This window comes from Lonchura striata, chromosome 31 (genome assembly GCF_050655825.1).
Source record: "Lonchura striata isolate lonStrDom1 chromosome 31, ASM5065582v1, whole genome shotgun sequence".
Classification (NCBI taxonomy): Eukaryota; Metazoa; Chordata; class Aves; order Passeriformes; family Estrildidae; genus Lonchura; species Lonchura striata.
The window spans coordinates 6634457-6654460 of record NC_140733.1 but is presented as its reverse complement, the minus strand read 5'-3'; the positions used below and the strand labels follow the sequence as shown (position 1 = coordinate 6654460).

General features: G+C 58.7%; 3 protein-coding genes and 1 long non-coding RNA gene across 5 annotated transcripts; 2 read left to right on the top strand and 2 right to left on the bottom strand.

Moving 5' to 3' along the window:
* Positions 1-58: 58 nt before the first annotated feature.
* LOC110478863 (uncharacterized) lies at positions 59-2745 on the bottom strand. The gene is made up of 3 exons (XR_002466828.3): positions 1970-2745; positions 1655-1698; positions 59-1551 (listed from the first exon to the last, which is right to left on the bottom strand). It is a non-coding gene; the product is annotated as an uncharacterized LOC110478863 (long non-coding RNA).
* A 136-nt stretch (positions 2746-2881) lies between these two features.
* Positions 2882-14205, top strand: LOC110478838 (E3 ubiquitin-protein ligase synoviolin). 2 transcript variants are annotated; one of them, XM_085563529.1, is made up of 16 exons: positions 2882-2971; positions 3673-3813; positions 4026-4118; positions 4737-4889; positions 5377-5425; positions 5929-6032; positions 6112-6238; positions 6931-7030; positions 7434-7499; positions 8223-8339; positions 9117-9247; positions 9887-10027; positions 10638-10754; positions 11173-11359; positions 11880-11974; positions 12235-14205. In XM_085563529.1, the coding sequence occupies exons 2-16, from the start codon at positions 3682-3684 to the stop codon at positions 12369-12371; spliced, it is 1749 nt and encodes a 582-aa protein (XP_085419655.1). In that variant the 5' UTR covers positions 2882-2971; positions 3673-3681; the 3' UTR covers positions 12372-14205. The 2 variants fall into 2 exon arrangements, with proteins under 2 accessions (XP_085419655.1, XP_085419656.1); XM_085563530.1 differs by having other exon boundaries at positions 2929-2971; positions 3651-3813.
* A 747-nt stretch (positions 14206-14952) lies between these two features.
* Positions 14953-17526, bottom strand: LOC110478837 (large ribosomal subunit protein mL49). Its single transcript, XM_077789700.2, has 4 exons — positions 17437-17526; positions 16633-16771; positions 15759-15880; positions 14953-15685 (listed from the first exon to the last, which is right to left on the bottom strand). Exons 1-4 carry the CDS (start codon positions 17500-17502, stop codon positions 15539-15541), a joined length of 474 nt encoding a protein of 157 aa, XP_077645826.2. The 5' UTR covers positions 17503-17526; the 3' UTR covers positions 14953-15538.
* Positions 17527-17571: 45 nt separating this feature from the next.
* On the top strand, positions 17572-19753 carry LOC144247947 (ubiquitin-like FUBI-ribosomal protein eS30 fusion protein). Its single transcript, XM_077789699.2, has 5 exons — positions 17572-17634; positions 19033-19115; positions 19202-19346; positions 19433-19488; positions 19581-19753. Exons 2-5 carry the CDS (start codon positions 19041-19043, stop codon positions 19704-19706), a joined length of 402 nt encoding a protein of 133 aa, XP_077645825.1. The 5' UTR covers positions 17572-17634; positions 19033-19040; the 3' UTR covers positions 19707-19753.
* Positions 19754-20004: the final 251 nt, after the last annotated feature.

Below are 20004 nucleotides of genomic sequence, written 5' to 3'. Positions count from 1 at the left end.
ACTGGGGGGATGGACAGGGATGGACACTGGGGGGATGGACAGGGATGGACACTGGGGGGATGGACACTGGGGGGATGGACAGGGATGGACACTGGGGGGATGGACACTGGGACACGCAGGGATGGACACTGGTGGGACACGGGGGGTGGACGTCTGTGGGGTGTGTGTGACACGGGTGACACACTCACCACAGACTCCCCCCCCCAAGTCAGATGCTGCTCCCCCTTTTTAATTTTTCACCATTTTTTCCCCACAGAAAAAAAAATCAAAATTAAGGATTTTTGAATATGTGTTGCCCATGTTCTGTGTTTTTCCCCCCCCCCTCATTTTATGAGTTTCTCCCCCAAAAATGGGGAGGTAGGAGGGGAGAAAAGGAGCAATTCTGGGCAATTTTGGAGGGTTTGGGTGAGAAATAAGAAGGAAATGGAAAAATAAAAACTTAAGAAGATATCACCCCAAACCACCAGCTGGGATGGCAGGAAAGAGACACTTGTGAGCAAAAATAGGGGTTGGGTTAAAAAAACCCAAAATTGGTCGGGTAAAAACCAAAGAAAGGGCATTGAGGGTGTGGCACAGCTCCAGTTCCAGCAGGTTTTTCCCCAAATCAGGTGTGGAGCAGCCCAAATTCCGGGGAGTTTTGGGTCAAAAGCAAAAAAAAAAAAAAAAAAAAAAAAAAAGGGCAGTTTTGGGACAAAATCAAAAAAGGGCCAAATCTGGGGCAAAAATTAAAAAAGAAAAGCCCAGTTCTATGTCAAAAGCAAAAAGGGGCCAATTTTAGAACTAAAAAATTAGAAAAAAGGGGCTCAATTTGGGGTCAAACCAAAAAAGAGCAAATTTCCACACAGAAAAGGGCCCAAATTCCTCACAAAATTAAAGGTAAATTGGGTCCAAACTCGCTGTAAAATCCCCAGTTTTGAGGATTTTTTTGCCCTGGCCCTGTTTGGGCCTTCAGGGTTACCCCAGGCTGCCCAGGGCTGCTTTTGGGTGGGAATCAGGGATTTTGGGTGGGATTTAGGGTGGGAATCAGGGATTTTGGGCAATGGCATTTAGGGATTTTGGGTGATGGGATTTACAGCAGTCTGGGAGCAGGACTCTGAGGTTTGAGCACCTCTGAGGTTAATTAGGGTCCTGCTTTATTAACAGGGGCATCACTAAGGCCCTGCTTGATTGGGGGGAGTATCATTAGGGCCCCCACTTCATTATTAGGAACATCATTAGAGCCCCCACTTAATTAGCAGGAGCATCATTAACACCTCTCACTTCATTAGTGGGGCGTCATTAGGATTCCCTACTTCATTAATCGAGGCATCATTAGAATTTCTTGCTTAATTAGAGACACTGACTTCATTAGCAAGAATATCCAGAGAATCTCCTGGTTCATTAGAGGGGCTTCATTAGGGACCCCCACTTAATTACTAGGGGCATCATTAGGACCCCCACTTGGCTGGGAGGGTGTTAGGGCGTTAATTAAGGCAGGGCTCTAATTAAGGACTGACAGGGCAGGGGGTTGCACCTCTCGTGGGCAGCCATCAGTGCCATGGCCAGCAGGTCCTGCAAAAAAAGGTAAAAAACAGCTGATTGAGGCAAAAAACAACTCAATTCGGGCAAATTCTTAAAGAAAACAAAACAAAAAAGTGGTTTTGGTTGGACTTACCTTGTCAGAGACCCTGGAAAGGGATGCCTGCCCAATGGTGTCTTCTTGGGGAAGAGAAAAACAACGAGAAAATCAATTTTTAGGTAAAACCGCCAGGTTTGGAGGGCCTGGAATGTGAGGGGCGGATTTTGCCCGGTTTGGAGGGGAGCTCAAAAACCCCCAGAACAAGAATTAGCATTCAACCCCTTTAAAGCTTCAAGTGACCCCAAACCCAACCCTTGTAATGCCCAAAAATCCCCAAATCCCCCCAAAACCAGACCAAGCGCTTAATTCCCTAAAGCTCAGGTCAAGCACAGGTTTTAATCGGTCTCGTACCTCTCTGCCTCACCCATACTGCAGGATTAAAGGACTCTCTGAAGTTTAATCTTTCCCTTTCAGCTATGTTTTAGTACGAGTGAAGGTGCTGAGTGGATTTTCTGCTGCCAAAAAGGAAAAAGCGCCAAAATCCCCTCAGGGGCTCCGGCACCTTCCCGCCTTTTTCCTTCGCCTCAGCGGCCGTAGCCCCGCCCCTTTCCGGGAGCCGCATCCTATAGGCCGTGAGGCCGCACCTACAGCCAATCAGAAGGCAGAGATTGACTAAGCCACGCCTCTCTCTCACGAGCTGCTGCATTTTAATGATGGTATCAGCCAATCAGAGATGAGGCGCGCAAAGGAGGCGTCGCTGATTGGCTGGGCGCCATGAGGGAGAAGTGTGAAGGGAGGGGCAGCTCGGGGGGGAGGTTTGTGAGGGGGAAGGGGATGGCGGAAGGCGATGCAGACGCAAAGGATCGGGTGAGGCGCGCGGAACGAGAGAAGCGGGGAAAGGCGACAAGTCCGGCTGGTGCGGGGCGCACCCACGGCGCTCAGGAGGGCGCTGCCCTCGCCCGCGCCGCCCCTCCCTTAGCAACAGCCGCCGGCCGAGCGGCGTCGCGCGGGGGAGGTTTTTTTCTGATTGGCCGAGCTCCGCCGCGCCTGGCCAATGAGCGCGAGCCACGGGACCCTGCGCGTCCCCGCCCACCCCCGCGCCGGCGGCGGGGCCGCTCGGAGCGTACCAAGCGCGGGCGCGCGGGGGGGGTGAGCACAGCGGTTCAGTGTTTAGGGGAGCCACGGCCGCACACTCCCGTGCAGCGGGAGGAGACGGGGCTCATTGGGATCTCTGCAGGGAGGAGCGGGTCTGGGGGGCGAGGTGAGGGCAGCAAACTGGGAGTGAGCCCCTCCTCTCCCCGGGCTTCCCCTCCCCCCGTGCAGCGCGTGGTGCGGTCCGGGCGGAAGTGAGGTGTCGCGCGCTGCGGCGGTTCCGGTGTGGGAGCGGCCGGGGCTGAGGCGGGGTCGGGCCCGGTGAGTCCCGGCGGGTCCCGGGGGGCGGGCAGGGCACGGCGGGGGCGGCCGGAGGCACCGGTGGACTCGCGGGAAGCTGAGGGAGCCGTGACAGTTGCGGGTTCCCTGTGGAGGAGGGGACGCGGATGTGGGGGGGGGGCAGAGGGACGTGAGGGGACCCGGGGGGTTTGGGGACATTGGGGGGGACAGAGGGACAGGGGGACATTGAGGGGGACAGAGGGACAGGGAGGGGGACAGAGGGATATGTGTGGGTTATTTATATAATAATAAAATAATGTCAGTTATTTTCGGGGTTAAGCCCCAGATTTTGGGGTTTCCAGGCTGAGGCTGCGCCTTGTGTGACAGCAGGAGTCCGATCCCTCATTCTGTGGATTGTTTTTGGGGTGAAATCCATTCTTTTTTTGGCTGACATCCATTCTTTTTGGGGTGCAGTCCCTGTTTCTGGCGGTTCCAGGCTGAGGCCATGCTCTGTGTGACAGGAGGAGCCTGACTGCTGATTTTTTGAGTTAAATGTGGGTTATTCTTGGGGTTAAATCCATTCTTTTTTGGGGTTAAATCCATTCTTTTTGGGGTTAAACCCCTGGTTTTTTGTGGATTCCAGGCCGAGGCCATGCTGTGCACGGCGCTGGTCATGGCAGGAGCCTGACAGCTGTTTTGGGGGTTATTTTTGGGGTTAAAGCCCCCTTTTTTGGCTGTTGCAGGCCGAGGCCATGCTGTGCACGGCGCTGGTCATGGCCGGCAGCCTGGCGCTCACCACGGCCGTGGTGGCCCACGCCTACTACCTGAAGCACCAGTTCTACCCCACCGTGGTGTACCTGACCAAATCCAGCCCCAGCATGGCCGTGAGTGCTTCGTTCCTCGTTAATCACCCCTAATTACCCCGGGGCCAGGCTCAGGGCCTGCCCACGCTGCCTCACTTCTGCTTTTGGGGGCTGAGGGGCTCCCCCATGGGGACGGCAGCGGGGCTGGTTCCGCCCATCCAGCCCCGGGTTTGGGGTGCCAAACACCCCTGGGCTGGCTCCAAAATGCCCTTTGGGGGCTGCTGGCTCTACAGGTGTTGTACATCCAGGCCTTCGTGCTGGTCTTCCTGCTGGGCAAGTTCATGGGCAAGGTGTTCTTCGGGCAGCTGCGCGCGGCCGAGATGGAGGTGAGCCTTTGGAGGGGGAGTTTTGGAGCCCAGAGGGTCCTTGGTGCTGTTTTAGGGGGGTATTTGTCACCCCAGAGGGTCTTTGGTGCTGTTTTAGGGGAGAATTTGTCACCCCAGAGGGTCTTTGGTGCTGATTTAGGGAAGAATTGATGCATTTTGGAGCAGGATTTTGAGCCAGTTTGGGTGGGGATTTTGAACCCCAAACGATCTTTGGTGCAAATTTTGGTCCCCCATAGGCTTTGGGCCCCGTTCTGGGGTGAATTTTGAACTCTCTGGGTTTTTGGGCCCATTTTGGGGTGAATTTTAAACACCCAGGGTTTTTGGGCCCATTTTGGGGTGAATTTTAAACACCCAGGGTTTTTGGCCCCGTTTTGGGGTGAATTTTGAGCCCCCAGGGTTTTTGGGCCCCGTTTTGGGGTGAATTTTGAGCCCCCAGGGTTTTTGGGCCCCGTTTTGGGGTGAATTTTGAGCCCCCAGGGTTTTTGGGCCCATTTTGGGGTGAATTTTGAGCCCCCAGGGGTTTTGGGCCCCGTTTTGGGGTGAATTTTGAGCCCCCAGGGTTTTTGGGCCCCGTTTTGGGGTTCACCCCGGGGGGCTGCCCCTGAATCTGTCCCTCAGCACCTCCTGGAGCGCTCGTGGTACGCGGTGACCGAGACCTGCCTGGCCTTCACCGTCTTCAGGGACGACTTCAGCCCGCGCTTCGTCGCCCTCTTCACCCTCCTCCTCTTCCTCAAGTGCTTCCACTGGCTGGCCGAGGACCGTGTGGATTTTGTGAGTGTTGGCAGCAGGGAAAACAGCTCAAAAAACGCCCCAAAAAACCCCAAATCCAGCCTTAAACCACTCCAAAAATAAGCCAGAATCAACCCAGAACTTGCCAGAAACCAGCCCAAAAATAACCTGAAATCAACCCAAAAACCAGCCCAAAAATAACCCCAAATCGGCCTGAAACTAGCCCAAAATTAACCCTAAAACAGTCTGAAACCAACCCAAAAATAACCCCAAACCAGCTTGAAACCAGCCCAAAAATAACCCCAAATCAATCAGCCTAAACCAGCCCAAAACCAACCCAAAAATAACCCAAAAACCAGCCCAAACCAACCTGAAATGAACCCTAACCCAATCAACAATCAACCCCAAAAATATCTCAAATTCACCCCAAAACTAACCCCAAGCCAGCCAAAGCCACCCCAAAACAGCTGGAAATGAGCCCTAATCCCATTTTTCTGTGGAAAAAACTGGATTTTCCTCCCCTGCACAGATGGAGAGGAGCCCCAACATCTCGTGGCTCTTCCACTTCCGAATCGTCTGTGAGTGCTCCTCATTTGCATATTTTTGGGGAAGAACCCAGGGCAGCCAAGCGTGCTGAGGCCTGATAACCCGAAACACCCTAATCAGCAGCAACTCGTTAATGAGGGGGTTCCTGGGGGGGGTTAACGAGCTCCGTGGAAGGAAAACAAGGATCTGGATCCACGGCAAAACGGGATGGGAAAATGGGATTTAGGGATGTACTTCCCAAAATCAGAAAAATGGGATTTAGGGATGTACTCCCCAAAAATCATAAAAATGGGATTTAGGGGTGCACTTCCCAAAATCAGAACAACAGGATTTAGGGGTGTAGAAAGCAGTTTTGGAAGGAATTTTGGGGTGTTGGTGGGCAGGAGGCTGCAAGGTGTGGCTGGCAGTGGAGATACCTAATTAATTACCTGTTAATTAAGCTCCTCGTTAGCGGGGGGGTGTAGGAACCCCCCCAAAAGCTGCTCCCAAGGGTGGATCCCGTTCAGTTTTTGGGTCTCCCGGCCTCTTTTCCCAGCCCTGATGTTCCTGCTGGGAATCCTGGACTTCCTCTTTGTCAGCCACGCCTACCACAGCATCCTGACCCGTGGCGCCTCCGTCCAGCTGGTCTTCGGCTTCGAGGTGGGTGCGGGGGGTCCCGGGGGTCCCCGGGGCCGCTCCCGGGGCGGGACGTCCCACCTGGCTCCTGTGCCACCCCCAGTACGCCATCCTGATGACCATGGTGCTGACCATCTTCATCAAGTACGTGCTGCACTCCGTGGACCTGCAGAACGAGAACCCCTGGGACAACAAGGCCGTGTTCATGCTCTACACCGAGCTCTTCACCGGTACCGCGGCCGCTCGCGGGTGGGGGGGCTCAATTAGGCGTTGGTTAACGAAGAGATGAAGTGTTGGGGGAGTTGGGGTGGGTTTGGTTGGTCAGCGAAGAGTCAAAGTCTTGGTGGTGCTCGGTTGGTCTTCATCGGTCAACGAAGAGTTGGCGCCTTGGCGTTCAGCTTGGTTGGTCAACAAAGACTGGAAGTCTCGGTTTCCGAGAAGGGTTGGAAGGTTCATTAGGGTTTTTGTTCATTAGCGATGATCCAAAGCGTTGGTGTTCTACTGGTCCTGGTGGTCAGCCAAAACTTTTCATGTTGGTGGTGCTTGGCTGGTCTTGGTTGGTCAATGAAGATCCAGAGTCTTGGTGAGGCTCAACTGCTCTTCATTGGTCAACAAAAACTCAAAGTCCCGGTGTTAAGTGGTCTTGGTGGTCAACCAAAACTCAAAATGTTGGTGGTGTTTGGCTGGCCTTGGTGGGTCAGTGAAGACTCAAAGTTTTGGTGCTTGGTTGGTCAGTGGTGACTCAAAGTTTTGGCGCTCAGCTGGGTTTGGGTCATTAATGGAGGCTTGGACACGGTGGCATTGGTGCTCAGCTGGCTTTGGTTGCTCAGCTGGTCACCTCAGGTGTCCCACGGGCCCGGGTGGCCGTGGGGCCCCAGCCCGCCGCGGGCGGTCCCAGCGTGTCCCGCTGTGCTCTCCCCAGGGCTGATCAAGGTGCTGCTCTACATGGCCTTCATGACCATCATGATCAAGGTGCACACCTTCCCGCTCTTCGCCATCCGCCCCATGTACCTGGCCATGAGGTGAGGCCCCGCGGCCCCGGGGGCGTCCTGGTGTGATCCCGGGCCTGCTCCCGGCCTGATCCTGTCCTGATCCCATCTGGATCCCCATCCTGGTCCTGGTCCCGATCCTGATCCTGGTCCTGATCCCCATCCCGATCATGACCCTGTCCTGATCCTGATCACGATCCCAGTCCTGATCCTGATCCCATTCTGATTCCATCCCAATCCCAGTCTTGATCCCATCCCAATTACAATCCTGATCCCAATCCTGATCCCATCTCAGCCCCAATCCTGATCCCATCCTGATCCCAATCCCATCCCAGTCCTGATCCTATCCCAATCCCAATCCTGATCCCATGCTGATCCTATCCTGATCTCACCCCACTCCCGTTTCAATCCCGATCCCAATCCCGCTCTGCTCCAGGCAGTTCAAGAAGGCCGTCACCGACGCCATCATGTCCCGCCGGGCCATCCGCAACATGAACACGCTGTGAGTGCCCCAGAAACCCCAAATCCCAGGAAAATCCCTACATCCACCCCAGAAACCTCAAATCCTGGGAAAACCCTACATCCACTCAGAAACCACAAATCCCGGGAAAACCCTGCACCCATCCACCCCGAAACCACAAATCCCGGGAAAACCCTGCATCCAGCCACCACAAAAACCCCAAAATCCCAAATTCCAAAGTCCCTTTTCCCCCTAAATTGCCCCCAGCTGTGGGGTGGGACCAGCTGTGGGGTTTTTGGGGCAGCTGTGAGGTTTTTGGGGCAGCTGTGAGGTTTTTGGGGCACCTGTGGGGTTTTTGGGGCAGCTGTGGGGTTTTTGGGGCCAGCTGTGGGGTTTTTGGGGCAGCTGTGGGGTTTTTGGGGCCAGCTGTGGGGTTTTTGGGGCAGCTGTGGGGTTTTTGGGGCAGCTGTGAGGTTTTTGGGGCACCTGTGGGGTTTTTGGGGCAGCTGTGGGTTTTTGGGGCACCTGTGGGGTTTTTGGGGCAGCTGTGGGTTTTTGGGGCAGCTGTGAGGTTTTTAGGTCAGCTGTGAGGTTTTTGGGGCACCTGTGGGGTTTTTGGGGCAGCTGTGGGTTTTTGGGGCAGCTGTGGGGTTTTTGGGGCCAGCTGTGGGGTTTTTGGGGCAGCTGTGAGGTTTTTGGGGCAGCTGTGGGGTTTTTGGGGCAGCTGTGGGTTTTTGGGGCAGCTGGGGGATGTTTTCCCCACAGCTATCCCGACGCCACGGCCGAGGAGCTGCAGGCCGTGGACAACGTCTGCATCATCTGCCGTGAGGAGATGGTGACGGGCGCCAAGCGCCTGCCCTGCAACCACATCTTCCACACCAGGTCTGCTGCCCGGGGATTCCGGGAATTCGGGCATTTTGGGAGTGGTTTGGGGGTGGTTTTGGGGGTGGTTTTGGGGGGTGTCACCACTGCAGGTCTGCCAGCCTGCAACGGCAATCCAATCCCAATCCCAATCCTGATTCCATCCCAATCCAATCCTGATCCAAATCCCATCACTGTCCCCCCAATCCTGATCCTGATCTCAATCCTGATCCTGATCCCAATCCCGATTCCAACCCAGTCCCAGTCCTGATCCCAGTCCTGATTACATCCCTATCCCAGTCCTGATCCCAATCCCATCCCAATCCAATCCTGATCCCAATCCCATCACTATCCCCCCAGTCCTGATCCTGATCTCAACCCTGATCCTGATCCCAATCCCGATTCCATCCCAGTCCCAGTCCTGATCCCGATCCTGATCCCAATCCCATCCCAATCCAATCTTGATCCCAGTCCCGATCCCAATCTTGATTCTGTCCCAATCCCATCCCCATCCCAGTCCTGATCCCGATCCCAATCCTGATCCCAATCCTGATTCCATCCCAATCCCAATCCCCGGCATCACAGTGCAGGTTAATGAGGTCATTAGTTAATTCGTGATTAATTAATTAGGGGTTCATTAGCGGGAAAAGGGTTGAATTCTTTTGTGGGGGGTCAGAGGGACACGGAGGGGTCTCGGGGGCCAACAGCTGACAGGAGGGGAGTTAATTTAGGGGTTAATTAAACCAGCGGGGGTGGCACTACTGCGTTAATTAACGAGGGCGCTAACGAACCCCGCAGCTGCCTGCGCTCCTGGTTCCAGCGGCAGCAGACGTGCCCCACGTGCCGCATGGACGTGCTCCGCGCCTCGCTGCCGCCGCAGCCACCCCCGGAGCCGCCGGCACCGGCACCGGCGGCGCAGCCCAACAACTGTGAGTGAGCACGGGACGGAGGAGGGACGGGACACCCCGGTGTGGGTGACCACAGGACACCCAGCTGTGAGTGACCACGGGACACCCAGCTGTGGGTGACCACAGGGACACCCAGGTGTGAGTGACCACGGGACACCCACCTGTGAGTGACCACGGGACACCCAGCTGTGAGTGACCACGGGACACCCAGGTGTGGGTGACCACGGGACACCCACCTGTGAGTGACCACGGGACACCCAGGTGTGGGTGACCACAGGGACACCCACCTGTGAGTGACCACAGGGACACCCCGGTGTGGGTGACCACAGGGACACCCAGGTGTGAGTGAGCACGGGACAGAGGGGGGACAGGGACACCCAGCTGTGAGTGACCATTGCTGTGGGGACAAAAGGAGGGAGAGGCCCTGTGGGCAGCCCCTGACAGTGACACCCCGACAGTAACACCCCAACAGGGACACCCCGATAGTGACACCCTGACAGTGACACCCCAGCCCGGGACACCCCGATAGTGACACCATGACAGTGACACCCCAACAGTGACACCCCAGCCCGGGACGTTCCCGCTGTGCCGCCCCCGTTGCCTTCGGGGTCGGGCAGGAGGGGCTGGAGTCGTGGCCGCAGCGCTGCCCTGTCCCCGCAGTTCCCCAGGGGATGCTGCCTCCCTTCCCGCCGGGAATGTTCCCGTTCTGGCCGCCTGTGGGGCCCTTCCCGCCCGGCCCCGGCGGCGTCCAGGCCCCGGCCGGCACTGACGGCACAGCCGCGGCCGCCGGCGCCGCTCCCGGTGAGTCCCACCCCGAATCCCACCCCGAATCCCACCCGGAATCCCACCCTGAATCCCACCCTGAATCCCACCCCGAATCCCACCCTGAACCCCATCCTGCCCCGAATCCCACCCCGAATCCCATCGTGCCCTGAATCCCACCCTGAATCCCACCCCGAATCCCACCCCGAATCCCACCCTGAATCCCATCCTGCCCCAAATCCCACCCCGAATCCCACCCCAAATCCCGCCCCGAATCCCATCCTGCCCCAAATCCCACCCTGAATCCCACCCCGAATCCCATCTCCTGCCCCTTGTCCCACCCTGAATCCCATCGTGCCCTGAATCCCATCCTGAATCCCATCCTGCCCCAAATCCCACCCAAAATCCCACCCCAAATCCTATCCCCTGCCCCTTGTCCCACCCCAAATCCCCCAAACCCAAATCCCACAAACCCCACTCCCCTCACTTTTCCCACCAAATACCTCCCGAACCCAAATCCTCCCCAAATCCATTCCCGCTCCCTTTTTCCACCCTAAACCTCCCCGTACCCAACTCCGCCCCTTTCCCACCCCAAAAACCCCCTGTCCCACCCCAAACCCTTCTCCCCCTGACCCCTCTGTGCCCCCAGGTGCCCGTCCCGGTGCCGGTGCCGGCGCTGCCGGGCCGGAGCCGGGCGGTGCCGGGGCCGTGCCGGGGCTGCCGCTGCCGCCGCCCTGGGTGGGGATGCCGTGGCCACCCCTCTTCGGTAGGATTGGGATTGGGGATTTGGGAATTGGGAATTAGGGATTGGGGATTTGGGAATTGGGGATTGGGGAATTTGGATATTTGGGGATCCCAGGATGCATCCCCGCCCCTCCCTGCAGGGGTGCCGCCCATGCCAGGGATTGGGGATTTGGGGATTTGGGAATTTGGGGATTTGGGAATTCGGGGATTTGGGAATTTGGGGATTTGGGAATTCGGGGATTTGGGGATTTGGGAATTGGGGGTTCAGGGATCCTGGGGTGCACCGCTCTCCCGCAGGCATGCCGCCTATGCCGGGGATTTGGGGATTTGGGAATTCAGGTATTTGGGGATTTGGGAATTGGGGGATTTGGGGAATTGGGGGATTTGGGGATTTGGGAATTGGGGGTTCAGGGATCCCGGGGTGCACGGCTCTCCCGCAGGCGTGCCGCCCATGCCGGTGCCGCCGGCCGGCTTCGCGGGGCTGACGGAGGAGGAGCTGCGCGCCATGGAGGGCCACGAGCGGCAGCACCTGGAGGCGCGGCTGCAGTGCCTGCACAACATCCACACGCTGCTGGACGCTGCCATGCTGCAGATCAACCAGTACCTGGGCGTGCTGGCCTCCCACGGGTACTGGGATGGGCTGGGGGGGACTGGGGGGGACTGGGATGGGACTGGGAGGGACTGGGAATGGACCAGGGGGGACTGGGAATGGACCGGGGGGGACTGGGATGGACTGGGGGGGACTGGGATGGGACTGGGAGGGACTGGGAATGGACCGGGGGGGACTGGGAATGGACCGGGGGGGACTGGGATGGACTGGGGGGGACTGGGATGGGACTGGGGGGGACTGGGGTGGACTGGGGGGGACTGGGATGGGACTGGGAATAGACTGGGATGGACTGGGAGGAACTGGGATGGGACTGGGGGGACTGGGAATAGACTGGGATGGACTGGGAGGGACTGGGAATGGACCGGGGGGGACAGATCAACCAGTACCTGGGGGTGCTGGCCTCCCACGGGTACTGGGAAGGACTGGGAGGCACTGGGAGGGACTGGGGGGCACTGGGAGGGCTCAGTGCTGACCACCCCCCGCTTCCCCACTCCGGGAATTTGGGATAACTCTGGGGTCACTCTGGGATCCCCCCAGGACCCCCCGAGCCGCCCCCCGGCCGCCCCCCGACCGCGAGGCCCCCCCGGAGGAGCCCCCGGCGCCGGGACCCTCGGGAGCCGCCGGAGCTGCCGGTGTGTGAGGAGCCCCAAAAGCGGGCTGGACCGGGCTGAACTGGGCTGGACCGGGCTGAACTGGGCTGGACTGGGTTAAACTGGTGCTGAACTGGGCTGAACTGGTGCTGAACCAGGCTGAACTGGTGATGAACTAGGCTAAATTGGGCTTAAATGGGTTAAACTGGTGCTGAACTGGGCTGAACTGTGCTGAACTGGGTTAAACTGGTTCTGCACTGGGTTAAACTGGTACAAACCGGTTCTGCCCTGCTCTCCCGCAGAGCCGGCCCCCGCCGAGGATGAGGAGGACGCGGCCGAAGGCTCCGAGCCCCGGGAGGGCCCCGAGCCCCCCGAGGGCCCCGACACGGCCGAGCTGCGGCGGCGGCGGCTGCAGAGGCTGGGGACCCCCCCCCACTGACCGGGACCCCCCCCAAACTGACCGGGACCCCCCCAAACCGACTGGGACCCCCCCCCACTGACCGGGACCCCCCAAAACTGACCGGGACCCCCCCAAACTGACCGGGACCCCCCCCACTGACCGGGACCCCCCCCAAACTGACCGGGACCCCCCCACTGACCGGGACCCCCCAAAACTGACCGGGACCCCCCCAAACTGACCGGGACCCCCCCCACTGACCGGGACCCCCCCAAACTGACCGGGACCCCCCAAAACTGACCGGGACCCCCCCAAACTGACCGGGACCCCCCCCACTGACCGGGACCCCCCCAAACTGACCGGGACCCCCCCCACTGACCGGGACCCCCCCAAACTGACCAGGACCCCCCCCCAGACTGACCGGGACCTCCCCCACTGACCGGGACCCCCCCAAACTGACCAGGACCCCCCACCCTGACTGGGACCCCCCAGACCGACCTGAAATCCCCCCGGGAACCCCCCAGGACCCCCCAGACCAACATGAGATCCTCCCCAGGACCCTCCCTCACCTCCAAGACCTCCCCCCTCCCCATTTTCCATGGAAATTCCCGGCTGGAAGCGAATCCCAGTCCCCTTGGTGACCCCAGCCCCATTTCCCCAGCCCCTGACCCCTTTTCCCTCTCTTTTCCCCCATTTTTTCCCAATTTTCCCGCACTTCTTCTCAATTTCCCCCTATTTTTTCCCAGTTTCTCCCCATTTTTCCAATTTTTTCCCTATTTCCCTGCATTTTCCCCATTTTTTCCCGATTTCTCCCCGTTTTCCCCCAATTCTCCCTCTCCCCTGAGCCAGGGTCGGGTCCCCGTTGTTCCCTGGGGGTTTCAGGGTGTCCCCCCCTCCCCAAACCCACGCTGGGGGGGCTTTGACCTCTGACCTCACCCGGCCCGGGGAATTCGGGACCCCCCTGGGATTTTGGGGTCCCCTCCCATGGGAATGGTGGGGCTATCCTGAGGATTTTGGGGACATTCCTTGGGATTTCGGGGGTCCCCAGATGGAATTTTAGGCCCCCCCCCCCCCCCCGGGTTTGGGTCCTGCCCATGGGAATTTCGGGATTTTCCCAGGAATTTGGGAATTTTGGGTCCCCCCCATGGAATTTCTGGGTTCCCCCTGGAATTTTGGGAATTCTGCCCCCCCATTAACAGTATTAACCCCTCGCCCCACACCCCCCCAGTCCCAAACTGGTTTGGACTGGTTGGCCACGGCCGGGGTTGCAGTTTCTCGCTGACTTTTGCCCAATTCCGGGCGCTTTTGGCCCAAATCCCGCCGCGATTCCGGGCCGGCCGCGCCCCCAGTGCCTCTGGAACCCCAAATTCTCAGGGAAAAACCAAAAATCCACAACCCCGCGGCCGGAATCGATGGAAAACGGCGCTTTTGCACCAAAACGGGCTGGGGGGGAGACTTGGGGCAAAAAGGAGCCAAATTGGGATTTTCGGGTTTGAGGCGGATTCTTTTCCTTTCTTCCTTTAATTTTTTGGGCACTTTTGGCCCCAGTTTGAGTGGCTTGTGAGGAATTTGGCAATAACGAAACGGCGCCGCTTTGGGGAGTTGATTTTGAACCCTTCCATGCTGTTTTTTTCCCCATTTTGAGCCAAAATCATCATTTCTTTTGGGTCTGTTTGAGGGTTTTTTTGGGTGGATTCCTTAAAAAATCGCCTCGTTTCGGGGTGAAGCCACGGGGAGGGGGAGGGATGGTTCCGGGGGGTGCTGGACCCCAAAATCTCTCCTTTTCCCCCCAAAGCGGTGGCGGAATTATTTAATTTGTAAATAATGTACAAATTTTTACCAGCTCCGGTGTAAATACAATAAAGGTTGCAGTAAAGCTCGGCTCCTCCCGCCGGCCATTTGGGGATTTGGGGAGGATTTGAGGGAATTTGGGGCGTTTGAGGGGATTTGGGGTGAGGGAGGGGCTGGGCTGGGCGAGATCTGAGGGGGCTTGGAGAGGTCTGGGGGGGATTTGGGGGCTCTGAGGGGACCCTGAAATGGGGCTGGGGGCTCCCCGCGGGACCCTGAAATCGGCCCCAAATCGGTCCCAAAATTGGACCCAAACCAGTCCAAAATCAGGCCCAAAGCAGCCCGAAACCAGCCCAAAATTGGCCTCAAATCAGCACCAAAATTGGCACCAGTCAGCCCCAAATCAGCCCCAAAATCAATCCCAAAATTGGCCCCTGCTCTTATCTCAGCTCCCTCCGCATTTTCCCTCATTTTCCCATTTTTTCCCCTTTTCCCCCACATTTCTGCCAAATTTTCCCCATTTCCCCCCCAGCTCAGAAAACCCGACGACCCCTTGGGGCTCCTGGGACCCCTCAACTTTTCAGGAGGTGACCCCAACCCTTCCTACAAGTACTGGTACCAGGTGGGGTTTTTGGGGGGGGATTTTGGGGTCTCCAGGGGGGTCCCCAGGCTGATCCCCCTCCCCTTTTATCCCTCCCCAGCACAGCTCCAGCCCCGGTGGCCACCAGAGCCCCTGGTGCTGCAGCCACTCCCCACGCCCCTGCACAGACTGGGGGACCCCTCCCCAAAATTTGGGGGGTGGGCATTGTAAATAAAGAGGCTGTGAGGAGTTACCCTCATTTATGAGGCCTTTATTCTGTTTTGGGGCAGCTTCCAGCAGATTTTGGGCTACCCCAAGGTGGATTTTGAGATCCTCTCTGTGGGTTTTGGGGTGGCCCAGGTGGATTTTGGAACCCCAGTGTGGATTTTGAGGTACCCCCAGCAGGTTTTGGGGTGCTCCAGAGGGATTTGTGGCTGTCCCCAGCAGCTTCAGGCAGATTTTGGGGTGCTCCAGGTGAATTTGGAGGTGCCCAGGTGGATTCCAAGGCTCCCTGTGAATTTTGAGCTGCTCCCAAGAGATTTTGGGCTGCTCTAGGTGGATCTGGAGGTGCCCCAAACTGATTTTGGGGTGCTCCAGGTGGATCTGGGGATGCCCCAAACAGATCTTAGGGTGCCAAGGTGGATCTGGAGGTGCCCCAAGCTGATTTTGGGGTGCTCCAGGTGGATCTGAAGGTGCCCCCAGGAGCTGTTGCGCTGCCCAGGCTCCATTTCGGGATGCTCCAGCCGAATCCCAGCAGATCCCGGGCAGGCTTTGGGATCCCCTGGGCAGATTTTGGAGTCCTGCAGCAGTTTTGGGGTCCCCCGGGCAGATTTTGGGGTCTCTAGAAGCCCGTCTGGAGCAGCCACTGCCGCACCTGCGGCCCCCAGTGCCCGCGGAGCCGCAGCGTCGCCGTCACCTCGTTCACCTGCGCCGGCACCTCGGGGACCCCCAGGGAGCCCAGGAACGCGCTCAGGTCCCGCTGCAGCGCCTGGGGGGCGTCGCGGGGGTCAGGGGGAGCCCCCCAGGACCCCCGGGGACCCCCAAAACCTCCCCCGACTCACCCAGATGTCGCCGTGGATGTGGCGCAGCTCCGTCAGGCGCCGGCCCTGCCGCTGCCCCTCGTACACGGGCAGGTTGTGCAGGCGCGAGCGCCGCACGAAATAGGGCAGCTCTGGGGGGGGCCCTGCAGCAATTAACACCCCCGGGGGTAATTAACATCCCCCGGGGGTAATTAACAGCCACCCCGCCTAAATTCATTTCACTGCGCCTAAATTCGCTTCACTGCACAGTTTGGTATTCACTAATTTCTCCTTCAAGGAAGTATTTTGGAGCCCTCCCCGGGGTAATTAATACTCACCAAGGGGTAATTAACACTCGACAAGGGGTAATTAACATCCCCCTAGAGTAATTAACAGCATCTGGGGGTAATTAACACCCCTCCAAGTGAATTAACAGCCACCACGCCTAAATTCACTTCTCTGCGTAGTTTGGTATTCACTAATTTCTCCTTCAAGGAAATATTTTGGAGCCCTCCCTGGGGTGATTAATACCCACCAAGGAATAATTAACACTGTCTGGGGGTAATTAACACCCCCCCCCCCCCCCCCCCCCAAAGAAATGCAACCCACCCCGGCCCAATTCACTTTGGGGTAAATAAATCTTCTTTGCTCTTTGGGCTGAGATGATTCCCTCTTGAAGAGAGTGTTTTGGGTAATTAACCCCAGGGTAATTAACACCACACGGGGGTAATTAACAAGCTCCCAAGGTAATTAAGCCCCCCAAGGTAATTAAACACCTCCCACAAAGTCATGAAGCTCCCCCAGGATAAATTAACTGATAAAGAACCCCGGTGACTCTTGCTTCGGGGTAAATCACCCCCTCTAATTACCCCCAGCGCTAATTACCCCCAGCTAATGAGCCCGGGTAATTACCGACCTGCGGGGGGGCTCCAGCCGGACGGGGTCGGGTATTTGGGGTGCGGGGGGGGCTCAGGGACGCGGCTGGGGGGCAGCAGCCGCTCCACGAACCCAAATTCAGCCGTGGACTCCTGATAGCTGGGGGGCCTGGCCGGGGTCTGTGGGACCCAAAAATCCCTGAGAGACCCCCCAAAAATCCCTGAGAGACCCCCCCAAAAATCCCTGAGAGACCTCCCCGAAAAATCCCTGAGAGACCCCCAAAAATCCCTGAGACCTCCCCCAAAAATCCCTGAAAGACCCCCAAAAATCCCTGAGAGACCCCCCCAAAAATCCCTGAGAGACCTCCCCCAAAAATCCCTGAGAGACCCCCCAAAAATCCCTGAGAGACCCCCCAAAAATCCCTGAAAGACCCCCAAAATCCCTGAGAGACCCCCCAAAATCCCTGAGAGACCTCCCCGAAAAATCCCTGAGAGACCCCCCAAAATCCCTGAGAGACCCCCAAAAATCCCTGAGGGACCCCCAAAAATCCCTGAGAGACCCCCCAAAAATCCCTGAGAGACCTCCCCCGAAAATCCCTGAGACCCCCAAATCGCCCTCCCCCATTTCTCCACCTCGAAACCCCCAGTTCCCCTCTCCCTTTTTAGGAACCCCCCAAATCTCCCCTCTGCATTCCCCCCCTCAGTTTCTTTCCCCAAACCCTGCCTCCCTCCCCAGTTTCCCCTCAGGCTCCAATCCCCCTTCACCCCTCAAACCCCGCACTCCAATTCCCCCCTCACACCTCCCCAGCGAACCCCTCCCACCCCAAACCCCCGCCCCAGGGTACCTGCACCCCCCTGAGCCCCCGGCCCAGCGCCCGCAGCCTCCGGCCCAGCGCCGCCAGCGCCGCCATCTTGGCTCCTCCTTCTTCCCCTCCGCCTTCCCGCCGCGTGACGTCAGCGCGCACGTACGTGACGTCAGCGCGCGCACGTGACGTCAGCGCGCTCCCCGCGCACGCGCTCGCTGCCCTGAGGGAGCCGCTGAGGTGGGGCCGGGCCGGGGGCGCCGGGCGGGAACTGGGGGGGATCTCAGGGCTCTGGGGGCTCCGGGCCGGGAATTCGGGGGGATCTCAGGGCTCTGGGGGGGATCTCAGGGCTCTGGGGGGGATCTCAGGGCTCTGGGGGCTCCGGGCCGGGAATTCGGGGGGATCTCAGGGCTCTGGGGGCTCCGGGCCGGGAATTCGGGGGGATCTCAGGGCTCTGGGGGGGATCTCAGGGCTCTGGGGGGGATCTCAGGGCTCTGGGGGCTCCGGGCCGGGAATTCGGGGGGATCTCAGGGCTCTGGGGGCTCCGGGGAGGGCTTGTGGCGGCTCTGAGGGGGTTTGAGGTGGGGGGCAGCGTTGTGGAGGTTCTGGAGGGGCTCACGGGGGCGTTGCTGGGGGCGGGAGGGGTTCAGGGAAGGATCCTGAGGGGGTTTGTGGTGGAGAGGCTTTCTGGAGGAGTTTGGGGGCATCTTTTGTGGGATTGGGGGGTGTTTGGGGGTCTGGGGAGGTGTTTGGGGAGCTCTGAGGGGGATTCAGGTGTGGGGGGGTCTGGAGGGTTATTGGGGATTTGGGGGGGCTGCAGGAGCAGCTGGGAAGGCTCTGGAGGGGGTTTGGGGGGGTTCTGAGGGGGCTGCAAAGGTTTGGGGGTGAAGGGCGGGCCCTCGAGGCCTTGAGGGGTCGTTGGGGGGCAGCTCTGAGGGTGGGGGGCACCCAAGGGTGCTGCCGGTGACCCCCAGTGTGTCCCCACCCCCGGCACGGCCCTTTGTCCCCATGGCCCCCGGCCAGGTGACAAAGTCCGGGGGGTGGGAGAAGTACTGGAAAACGCTCCCAAAAGTGACAGGATTCCACCCAAAAGAACCAGAAACACCCCAGGACACACCCCAAAACTGCCAAAAACACCCCAAAACTGCCACAGCCCCCCAGAAACACCCCAAAACTGCCATGATCCCACCCAAACCAGCCAGAAGTACCCCAGAACACACCCCAAAACAGCCATAGTCCCCCAGAAACACCCCAGAACTGCCACAGCCCCCCAGAAACAACCCAAAATAGCCAGAAACACCCAAAACTGCCATGATCCCACCCAAACCAGCCAGAAGTACCCCAGAACACACCCCAAAACAGCCATAATCCCCCAGAAACACCCCAAAACTGCCACAATCCCATCCAAAACAGCCACAGCCCCCCAGAAACACCTCAAAACTGCCACAGCCCCCAATATCTACTCCTGTCACCCCCAAAAGCCACCACTCACCTCCCAAAAAATAACCCTCGAATCACCCCCAAACCACTCCTCCCTCAGCTCCCTCCCTTCCCCTGATCTGCCCCCATTCCCAGGGGGTTCCCCCCCATTTTTGGGTTTTGGGGACCCCCCTCACCGCCTAATCCCCCCCTCCCCAGCCGCCACCATGCAGCTCTTCATCCGCGGCCAGACCCTCCTCACCCTCGAGCTCTCCGGCTCCGAGACCCTCGCCCAGATCAAGGTGAGCCCCCAAATTCGGGCTGTCCCATTCCCCAATCCCACCCTGATTTTGGGGTGCTGACCCCCTCTCTCTGCCCCCCTCCCCAGGAGAGGGTGGCCGAGCTTTCGGGGATCCCCGCCGAGGAGCAGCTGCTGCTGCACGCCGGGACCCCCCTGGACGATGAGGCCGTGCTGGGGCAGAGCCCCCTCCCCGAATTCACCACCCTGGACCTCTCCACGCGCCTGCTGGGAGGTAATTCCGGGGGGGGCCGCTAATTACCGGGGTGTTAATTAACAAAACGACCCCCCCCAACACCCCCATTTTCTTCCTTCCCCCAGGTAAGGTGCACGGCTCGCTCGCCCGCGCCGGCAAAGTGAGGGGCCAGACCCCCAAGGTGAGCGCTGAGGGGGCTCCCCCCGGCTTGAGGGGGTTTGGGGATCCCGCCAGGGGTTTGGGGACCCCCCTGACCCCCCCGTATTTAACCAGGTGGCCAAGCAGGAGAAGAAGAAGAAGAAGACAGGGCGGGCCAAGCGGCGCATGCAGTACAACCGGCGCTTCGTCAATGTCGTGCCCACCTTCGGCAAGAAGAAGGGTCCCAACGCCAACTCCTGAGGCCAATAAAGGAATTTGGGATCAATTCCCAGCATTTTGGGGCTTTACGAGATTTTTGTGTGTTTTACTGGGGTTTTTGAACTTTGTTTTAAAGTTGGTTGTGAAGCGTTCCGCGTGGTTTGGGAGTGAAGCTGGCCTAGAAGGGGTTCATAGGGGTTCCCGAGCAGCTGATGGGGCTGGTAATTAGAGAGAGGAGCTTAATGAGCCTTAATTTGGAGGCTGCTAATGAGAAGACTCTATCTGGGGAATGATTCTCTACTGGGGAGGCGGAGAGAGCCGAGCGGTGCCGGAAACACCC